General features: G+C 66.9%; 4 protein-coding genes across 4 annotated transcripts in view; 1 reads left to right on the plus strand and 3 right to left on the minus strand.

Annotated features, from left to right (window-relative positions):
• PFL1_05451 (uncharacterized protein) overlaps positions 1-1,560 on the minus strand; it is a gene marked incomplete at both ends in the record, with an annotated part of 2,277 nt that extends 717 nt beyond the window's left edge. The window contains one exon of the mRNA XM_007882988.1: positions 9-1,560. Coding sequence (XP_007881179.1) covers positions 9-1,560 — 1,552 coding nt within the window. The remainder of the gene's footprint in view (positions 1-8) is intronic.
• Positions 1,561-3,090: 1,530 nt separating this feature from the next.
• PFL1_05452 (uncharacterized protein) lies at positions 3,091-4,708 on the minus strand (the record flags this gene model as incomplete). The annotated part of the gene is made up of 5 exons (XM_007882989.1): positions 3,091-3,773; positions 3,933-4,087; positions 4,204-4,269; positions 4,364-4,496; positions 4,618-4,708. 5 exons carry the CDS (start codon positions 4,706-4,708, stop codon positions 3,091-3,093), a joined length of 1,128 nt encoding a protein of 375 aa, XP_007881180.1.
• A 3,173-nt stretch (positions 4,709-7,881) lies between these two features.
• PFL1_05453 (uncharacterized protein) lies at positions 7,882-8,880 on the plus strand (the record flags this gene model as incomplete). The annotated part of the gene is made up of 1 exon (XM_007882990.1): positions 7,882-8,880. One exon carries the CDS (start codon positions 7,882-7,884, stop codon positions 8,878-8,880), a length of 999 nt encoding a protein of 332 aa, XP_007881181.1.
• Positions 8,881-9,357: 477 nt separating this feature from the next.
• PFL1_05454 (uncharacterized protein) overlaps positions 9,358-9,603 on the minus strand; it is a gene marked incomplete at both ends in the record, with an annotated part of 6,971 nt that continues 6,725 nt past the window's right edge. Inside the window, one exon of the mRNA XM_007882991.1 lies at positions 9,358-9,564. Coding sequence (XP_007881182.1) covers positions 9,358-9,564 — 207 coding nt within the window. The remainder of the gene's footprint in view (positions 9,565-9,603) is intronic.

Consider the following 9,603-nt stretch of genomic DNA (forward strand, 5'->3'; position numbering starts at 1 on the left):
GCGGTGACCGCCAGCCTGCTGGCTCTGCTGGGCAAAGGCGGCGAGGCTCTGCTGGTTCTGCAGGATCTGCTGCTGCATCGCGAGGAACTGGGCGGCGTTCATGTTGTTGAGGTTGAGGCCGCTCATGGCGGCCATGGCGTTCATCATCTGGAGGTTGAGCGGGTTCGACATGCCGCCCGTGGGGCTTTGGAGGCCGGCGAGCGCGTTGGGGCTCATGGCACCGATGTTGAAGCCGCCGCTGCCTGCGCCTCCGAAGGCGGCGTTCTGCGGGGTGAGGGGGCTGGCGCCCCAGCCGGCCTGGGCGGCCATGTTGGGCGACAGTCCGGGGCTGCTGGCGACGCCGTGCTGGAGGTCGTACATGTTGGAGAGGACGCCCTGGACCTGGCCCGGCCCGCTCTGGTGCTGGTGCTGGTGCGTGTGCGGGTGCTGCTGCTGGTGCTGCTGCTGGTGGTGCTGCGGCTGCTGCGACGCCTGGCCGTTCTGCGCGCTCTTGCGGCGGTACTTGGACACGTCCGGGTCGATGAGGACGCGCGACGAGTCCGAGGCGTGGTGGTGCTGGCCGAGGCCGGCGAGCTGGGCGGCGGCGGCGTCGAGGTTGACATTGGCCTCGCCGCCGCCACTGATCTGCTGCTCGCTAAACATGGGCACGAGCGGCGTGTTGACCATGCTGGACCAGTTGCCCGTGGCGGTGATGGGCGAGAGCTGGTCGTCGAGCGGGCCCGTGACGCGGGGCGAGCGGCCGGCCATGTTGCTCAGGTCGGTTGACTTGGGGCGCGAGGCGGCGTCGCTGGCGGGCGAGGCGCTGCGCTCGATGGCGCGCTGCTCGGCGACCTGGTCGAGGTTGCCGCCGGAAAAGTTGCGGCTCTCGCCGCGCAGCGTGCCGGGCGCCGAGGTGCGGTTGGCCTTGAGCCTGGCGCGCTGTGCGGCGAGCGCCGAGGCGGCGTCGTTGCCGCTCTGGCTGTTGTACATGGCGGCGACGTTGGGCGAGAGGTAGCCGGCGGCGTCGGTCGACTGGCGCTGGTAGTGGCGGTTCGAGGCGCCGGCGCCGGGCGATGCGGGGGCCTTGATGGCGCTGCCGGCGGGCGACTTGAGGCCGAGCGAGGCGAGCTTGGCCTCCATCTGCTCGACCATCGAGGTATTGGGGTTGTTGGGCGAGAGGAGGGCGGTGACGGGGTCGCTGCTGGCCATCTGCTGGAGGACGGTGATAAAGAAGCGGATCTGGACCTGGGTCGACTCCTGGAGCAGGCTGTAGAGGGCGGCGGTGCGCTCGGCCTCGGAGAGGACGCGGAACCACTGCTCGATGGCGCTGAGCTCCTCTTTAAAGTTCTGGTCGAGCGAGGCGGCGGCCATCTCCTCGAGGGTGGCCTCATAGTGCTGTAGGTCCTCGAACCAGCGGTCGATGGCCTCGGACTCGGGCGTGCCGGCGTGGTGGCCCGTGTTGAGCATCTCGGAGCTGGGGCGGAGGCCACGGGGGCCGCCAAAGCCGCCAGGGAGGCTTGCGCGGTTGAGGCCGGCGCCCGAGGGCGAGAGGGGCGGTCGCAGGGAGGTAAAGTCGGACATGGCTGGACGGGTCGGACCGAGGGGGTCTTGCGGGGGTGCGATTCGTTCGGGTGGGCGCGGCGAGCTGGTGAGGTCGGTGGCGAGGGACGCTGACGGCCGTCGGTACCGATCAGACACTTTGTTTGTGCGAAGGGGGCAGTTGGGCGGCACCAGGCAACTTCTGGACGTGGTCGAGGGCGAGGTGGTTGGCTGAACGACAGCCTGTGGGTGGTATCGGACGGGTTGGCGACTGTCGAGCTAGCTGTTCCGTGCTAGGGCGCACGCGGTGCGGACGAGGTATTCGATGTAGGGGGTGGCGGGTGGCGGGTGGTGCAAGTGTGCGTGTAGCGATGGCGGTGTGTAGGACGAGGCTGGCTCGGTCGCGAAGATGGTGCCGCTCAGCGGTGGGTAGTGTTGGGCGAAGGGCCAAGAAGAGAGGGGGCGTGGCAGCGACCGACAAGCGCTAGGCGTGCAGGTTCGGCTGGCGAATAGAAGGGGAGGGAGAGATGGCGCGGCCAGAGCGTTTGAAAGAAGGCGAGGGAGGAAGGGACGAGCGACGTCGAAAGAATGAAGACGCTCGCGGAGGTGGAATGGCGGTGGTGGTGGTGGTGACGATGGTGGCGGTAGGACGAGGTGGCCAGCGGCAAGAGGCAGGCGGGCGGGCGCGCGTGGCAGCCAAGCGGGAGGGCAAGCCGGCCAAGCTGGGCAAATCAGGGTCAGACGGACGCAGGGCAGCGCCGGCAAAGTCGAGCGACAGCAGACACGGCACCCGCGGCCAGCGTGGGCCAGCCCGAGGGTTGGGCTGGGGCCTGGCTTGCTTTGCTGGCCAGCCAGCAGGGGGGGGAAAAACAAAAGCGCCCCGACCCCGCGCGGGCCAGCTGGCCCGGGCTCCCCGCCGCGACCGCTTGTTTACGGGCGAAAGGGAACGAGCCTCGGCGGAAGAGGGACCGTGCGCCAGGCATTTCACTAGCGTGGGCCAGCCTGGCCTGGCCTAGCCTGTAGCCTTGGCCCTCCTCGCTGCTGTGCTTGCTCGTCGACGACGACGGCGGCGGCGGCCATCACAACACGGACGGCCGCAACGACGTACTGCTCCGTCCCAAGATAGCGCATCGAGGTCCAGAGCTAGCGACGCCACCTCGGTGCTGGCTGACCCGGGCGCCCGGTAACGGTCTGGCCTGGCCTGCGAATGTCGCCTCCGCGTCGCGGCTGCTTCGGCGGAATGCCACCTACAGCCTCGGACGCCGTCGATCGCTCCTCTGCCCGCAGCCTGCGACCTGACCCGTGCTGAGATCCGACATCGCCCCCGCCGTCCGCTGTCGACGGCCTCGCTCTCGACGTCGTCGTCGCCCCACACAAGTCAGTGTGCCATGTCCCTCCTCCGCTCGACTACCAACAGCGCCTCGAACGGCTCCAGCCCTTCGATCCCATCTTGCGACACAACTACGCCCTTTGACCCGGTCTCTCTCTATATCTAGATTGCGCTGGGTGCTCCAGTAGCGGGTATCGCGAGCTCAAAACGATGACGAGGTGACAACTTGGGACCACTGCAGCCTAGAGCAACAGGAACCCCGCGACCAGATACGAGCTGCTGCCCAGCAACACTGCGAGCGCCGTGGCTGCAATGGCGGCAAGCGGCGCGGCCCCGCCAAGCTGGACGTCGGAACGCCCGCCGTTGGTCTGCTGCTGCGACGATGGCGTGGGAGTGGCGCCCGTTGGCCTTGCAGTCGAGTCCGACGGCGGGGCGGACCCGGTCGACGATGAAGGCGACGACGACGAGCCGTTGCTCGGGAATACGAGCGTGGCCGGCCTCGTCGGGAGCGCGCTGCTGGCCGATGCGCTGCCCTTGGACGGCCGCCGCGACGACGTCTGCGCCCAGCTGTACGTCACGCCCGACGGCGTCGGCGACGCCCACGTGCTGCACGACGACGACTTGGGCGCGCTCCGCGGCGGCGGCGTCGGCTTCATGCCCTGGTAGAAGGTCGACGTGCCCGAGTAGACCATGACCGGGTCGTCGGCGTCGGCCTCGCACTCGGTAAAGGCGCGCGGCTGCTCATAGTCGCCCGGTGCGACGTAGGCGCAGCCCAGCTGGTCGTAGGCGCTCGAGCAGTAGTCGTAGTCGTCGCAGATGCGCATGCAGAAGGTGCCGCCCGACCCCGTCCCGCCGCACCCGCCGAGGAACTGAAAGAAGAACTTGCCATCCGACAGCTTGACGCCCTTGGGCGCGACCGAGTCGTCTAGCGGCGGAAAAGAGGGGGCCAGCGTGGCCAAGGCGGGAGGGGGAGGGGGTTACGGTCAGCGGCCCGTACCCAAAGGCGGCAGATGGCCTGGCGAGGTGCTTCGAGAGAGCTCTGGGCGAGGCTCGGCCGCGACGTCTGCCCACGCGCTGCACTCACATTCGCTGCCGCAGTCGTCGGGCGATAGGTGCATGGCACCGGGGTCGTAGGTGCCCGTGACCTGGGTCCACTTGTCGCTGTGGCGGTAGTGAACCGTCTTGAGGAAACCATCGGGCATCGGCCGCGTGTCGTTGACCGGGTTGATGCAGTACGAGCTGCGCCGGCGTCGAGATGGGCGAGTCGAGTCAAAGTGGGCAGCGGCGTCGCTCGCGGTCAGAACGGTGGCCTCGTCCCGAAGCGCTCTGGCCGGGCTGGCGATCCCGCCACTCACACCGCGTTGTCGAGCGCCCCGACGATGTCCTGCTTGACGGGGTTGGGCGGCATCAGGAGGCAGAAGCTGGACAGAGACGAGCGCGAGGGAGATGTCCAGACGGGGTCAGCCGTCGCGATCGCAGCACAGGCAGCTCCGGGGATGTGCTGTCACTGCTCACTCGTTGGAGTTGTTGATCCACAGGCTGCGGCCCATGCCGTCGAGCGAGGCTGGGCGCGAACCATCGGAGACTGGCGGTGGCGTCCAGCCGGAGCTCGACGCGGCGCGCTGAACGACGTGCGGCTGCTGGCCATCTGCGGTTGACGAGGGGTAGGAAACGAAGAGGTCGACGTCGTCGGTTCCTTTGCGTCCTGAGAGGTCGGGATTGGCGGCTCGGTGCGGCAAGCGCGCAGCGGCGTTGGGCGCGAGACTTACCTCTTGGGGTCGAGGGGAGCGAGGTGGCCAGGCCTGCGCCTGCGAGGACGGACAGGACGAGGGCGGCGGAGAGCGAGGTTGGCGTCTTCATGCCGGCAGGATATCGGAGAGTCGGGCAGGGTTACCACGGCGGTGGGCGGGCAAAGGGGCGAAGGCTGTGGCGGCGGCGTCAACGGGGGTAGGGGGCGGACGGCATTGACCCTTGATGGCATGAGCCGATGAGTCGAGGATGAGTACTTATAAGAGGCCTCGAGGGCCCCCCTTGGAGGTCGGTCGGCGGCGTCGAGTCTTCCGATCATCCTCGGTACGGTATGCACAAAGAGGCCGCCGCCACTCGAGTGCAGGTGTCGCCTGCTCTGTGCTTGTCGGCGAGAAGAGGGACGGGGAGGTAAGACATACCGGCCACCAAAGAAAAAAAAGCTCCGGCCTGGCATCACAGCCAAGGCAAACGACGAGAGCGGTAGCGTGCAGTGCTGTACCTCGAGGAAGAGGCCAGCGGAGGCGAACGAGCGGGCCAACGCCTGCGATGGAGGCGAGCAAGTAGCGAGCGAGCGGCGCCATCGCCTGGCGCTCCGCCTGCGGAGATCAGCTTGTCGCCGCACGCACGCCCTCGAGGGGGCATGTTCTCGCTACAGATCGACGACTTTGAGTGGTCGCTCGCCTGGTCGCGCCTTGCTCTGCCGCTGTGCGCTCCCTCTGCCCCGCTGCCCGCCACGATGGCACTCGCTGCTTACAAGCTTGCTTTGCTGTGTTCACGGAAGCTCAAGCGCACGTCGTCGCCGAGCTTGGTGCGTGCACGAGTTTGCGTAGGAGCCTCTAGCTAGTGTAGGTAGCACAGAAGAAGCGAGGGTGCGGTTCATCTGCCAGGCACGGCCATACACACAGAGGAGACAGAACAAGCTAAGCAGGCACGGCAGATTGCCGTCATTGTTCTTGTTGTGTGTCTGTCTGGAAGGCGGGCGGATGTCCCTTGTGGCACTCTACACACAACAGAGAGCAGATCCTCTGCCGCCGAGTAGCCGACTGCAGCGCTGCACTTCCCGCAGAGAGTGTGGGAAGAGCTGCTAGAGCGTGCATGCTAGGTAGGGAGCGAGCATGTGCCTGGAGTCACTCCACGAAGGCAACAAGCAAAGCAAGCCAAGGCAAGGCTACCGAAACCGCGCACCACGAGCTCGGACTTGGCCCTGTTCTTGGCCCGCCGTGGTGCTGGGAGCGAGAGGTGGCCGATGTCAGAGCAGGCACGAGAGTGCTCGCTGTGCATACGCTGCGTTGGCCTCGAATATCGAGTGCATGGCCAGACGGGCCGAAGGGGGCCTTAGCTCGCCTCGGTTACGCCCCCGGGAGCTGCCCCGTCTCTGGGCGGGGCGCAAAGCAAGAGGGGCGCAAGGGAGGCGGAGCGGTCGCGGGCGGGCCGTGCCGAGCGAGGTTGAGCGAACGAACGATGCCGCCGCCCAGCTCACGCCGCGGGCGGGCCGGGTAGGAAGGGTATCAGCAGGGCGGCAGGAGGCGGGTAAGGTTACGTCGGTTAGCCGGCGGAGGCCTTGGCCGGCATCGATTCGATGGGATGCCATCGGCGTCGACCCCGGTCTCAAATAATGCCCGGCCGCCCAGCCGCTTTTCAAGGGGAGGTCTCGGAACTGCCACGGCTGAGGCTTGGCCATGGCCCGGCCGGCTCTGGGCCGAATCGCCCGAAGGCGGCAAAGCTAGGCTTGCCCGATGAGGGACAAAGAGGCGGCTGGGACTTGCTCGCCAGCTGGACAGGCAGGCGCCTGTTCAGGGTCGTCCTCGCCGTCGTCGGTCGTCGGCCTGCGTCGAGGTCAAAGGCGCGCCTTGTGGTACCACGCTGCAGGCAGAGCCGGTCTGCACGACTACATACACGTACCCGCCGCAAGCAGGGCGGCAGGCAGGCCAGCCAGGCCAGGCCGGCTCTCTGCTTGCTTCCGCCTGGCCCGCGAGAAAGGCCGAGCAAGGGACAAAGTAGTAGCGCCTTCGCATCAGGCTCGCCTCGATGCCGATGTTGATGGTCGATGACACGAGGCGGACGATGCTTGCTGATCCCTCACTCTCCACCGCTCGAGAGATGGCGTGGGTATCGCAGTGGGCCTGATCGTCTCTTTTGCCGTCGAAGCCGAATCAAGACTGGCGGTGGGACAGGCCCCGATGCTGCGGCCGCGAGCGTGTGCTTAGCACTAGCGCTTCTACACTCTTGTCGCGACGAGCCGGTGCATCGAGATTCACCAGTGTATCTCGCTGGACGCGTGACTATCGCTCGTCTGCCCCGCCAAGCTGGAAGCGGGCGCACCGGTCTCTGGAAAGTGTTACACACACGCGCGTACACTCGATCGACAAGGGCAACGATCGACGCCTTGGTACCTTGCAGCTCCTTCTACTGCAGACCCGTGGGACCGCCGGCCGGGTAAAGGCGCGCGCAGGACAATGCAGCGCAACGGTGCAAGCAAGAGGTGTGGCACAAAGCGGGGAGCATCGATGCATGCTCCGTCAGGGTCGCAGGCTACTGACCACGCCCTCTTTCTCTGGGCCGCAGCCACTACTGTACCTACACTCGCTCGTCTCCCGGGAATCAGAGGGAGGCCAGCGACCACCGCCAAGCATCGGAGGAATTCCGATGTCGACGGCGACGCGACTCCTCGGCGTCGTCGATGGTCAAAGCTTGTCGGCAGCGCATCCGCCGTACCTCTGTCGCGCCAAAGGCTAGCTGAGCCACTTCTGACGGCGGTGGCCGCATCGCGAAGCTAGAACGGCGTCGTTGCGCCTCGGCCGTACATTGATTGCGGTAGCGTCCAGCGGCCAGGTCTTTGTCTGCTGCAGGCAGGAGGACGGGTTTGCGCGCCAGGAAGCTCACGGCCGACAGACGGATCGGATCCCCCCGGTGCTGGCGTCGGAGGCAGGCGCCGCCTACCACGGCCCCGCCCGCACCCGCGTCGCCCCCACCCCAGCCGATCGAGTCGGTCTGTGCGTGCCAACCCCCTTCCCCACCGCATCGTTGGCCGCCTTTGCAAGTTGATAGCACCCTCTCGCTTTCATTCCACCCCCCTGGACCCAGCCTCGCTGCACCGCTCTGAGCTGCAGTTACTCGGAGCGTCCGGCTCGCTCAGCCTGCTTCTCGACCTCCATCCTGGCTGTCGGTGAGGTAGCAGCAGTCACCGCCACCACGTGCTCGACCATCACCACCCCGTCTCCTCCGACCACCGCCGCAGCATCCTTGACCGCCGTCGACGACGAAGGCCGTCACCAGTGCTCGCCATGCCGCTCTCGCTCGATCCACAGCTGGCCGCCGCTGCAGGCGATGCGCTGGCAGGCGTGCGGATGGGCGCCAGTCAGGCCCACCTCGTCCCCCTCGAGACGCGGCGGAAGCAGTCGTCGGACCTCATCAAGGGCGCCCTGGCCACGCTCGGCCGCTTCGACGACATCGTCGAGACCGTGCACGACCTCGAGCTGCGCGACGGCGCGACGATCAAGCTCCTCGAACTCACCAAGCGCGGCACCGAGGGCGAGGCCAAGGGCGAGGCCAGGGGCCATGGCCAGGGCCGGCCCGCCATCCTGCAGCTGCACGGCGGAGGCTTCGTCACCCTCGACGCGTTTGACACAAAGGCCGCCATCATGCCCATCGTCGAGCAGACTGGCATCTCGGCCTTTATGGTCGACTACCGGCTGGCGCCCGAGCACAACGGCACCTCGCTCGTCGACGACTGCTACGACGGTCTGCTCTGGCTCCACGCCCACGCCGACGCGCTCGGCATCGACAGGGCGCGCATCGCAGTGTCGGGCGAGTCGGCCGGAGGCGGCCTGGCGCTCGGCGTGGCGCTCAAGGCGCGCGACGAGAACCTCTCCCCGCCCCTGGCCAAGATCATCGTCGTGTACCCCATGATCGACGACCGCAACACCAAGCCCAACCCGCAGCTCGACGACCTCGCCAACTGGAAGATCGCCTCCAACGTCCAGGCCTGGAACGCCCTGCTGGGCGAGGGCCACGAGTCGAGGCACGACGTCTCGCCGCACGCCGCGCCCGCGCGCGCAGCGTCGTACGCCGGCCTGCCGGAAATGTACCTCGAGACGGGCAACCTCGACATCTTTGTCCACGAGGACCTCGAGCTGGCGCGCAGGATGATCCACGAAAACATCCAGGTCGAGCTCCACGTCCTGCCCGGCTTCCCGCACGTGTGGGAGCTGTTTGGTGGCGACAAGACTGACGTCGGCAAGCTGGCTCTGCAGAGCCGTCTGCGGGCCTACACGACCTTCTAGGGGTCGAGGAGCAGAAGCAACCTGGTAAGATGGCGAGATGCGCGTGCGCAGACGAAAGCGCAAGCGGAAGCGGATGCGCAAGCAGAAGCATCCTGGTATGGACGCTCGTGAGAATAAAGGCGCAGACGAAGACGAAGGAGATGTAGAAAAAGAGGGACACAGAGAGATAAAGGGAGCGTGGATAGAGACAGACAGAAGAATAGACGAAGAGACGGCGAGAGATGAAAAGACTGAACAAAGGAAGGAAGGTGTGTGCCGGTGGTGATCTTGGTGGCGCCGGTGCGCAAGTAGGCAGGCATCGGATCGACGCTGGCACCTCGAAAGAGTGTGCGGAGACAAAAAAAAAGGGCGAGATGGGCGGGGCGTGGCCACGAGGCAAAGCAGAGGAAAAGAGACTCGGAGCACACGAAAAAGGCAAGCAGCGCGGGGAGATGAAGCACGTGGCGCCATGCCGCGGGTCGCCGACGGCCGGCCTGCTCATTTGAGCGTCGAGGCGCTCTGCCTCGCCTGTCGGATCTTGTGCACGCGCTCGCCGTATGACGGGCCAGGCTGGCTGACGGACCGCATCTCGCCGTGCCCGTTCTGCGATCCCGGTCCCGACGCCGCGTCGAGCTCGGCGGCCGTGGGGGCAGCGATGCCCATCGAGGACGCCACGCCCATCTTGGGCAAAAGGTTGAGGGGCAGCTGTGGTGCGGCGCTGCCGACGCCCACGGTGCCGTTGCC

This window comes from Pseudozyma flocculosa, assembly GCF_000417875.1.
Source record: "Pseudozyma flocculosa PF-1 unplaced genomic scaffold scaffold00020, whole genome shotgun sequence".
In the NCBI taxonomy this organism is placed as follows: Eukaryota; Fungi; Basidiomycota; class Ustilaginomycetes; order Ustilaginales; family Ustilaginaceae; genus Pseudozyma; species Pseudozyma flocculosa.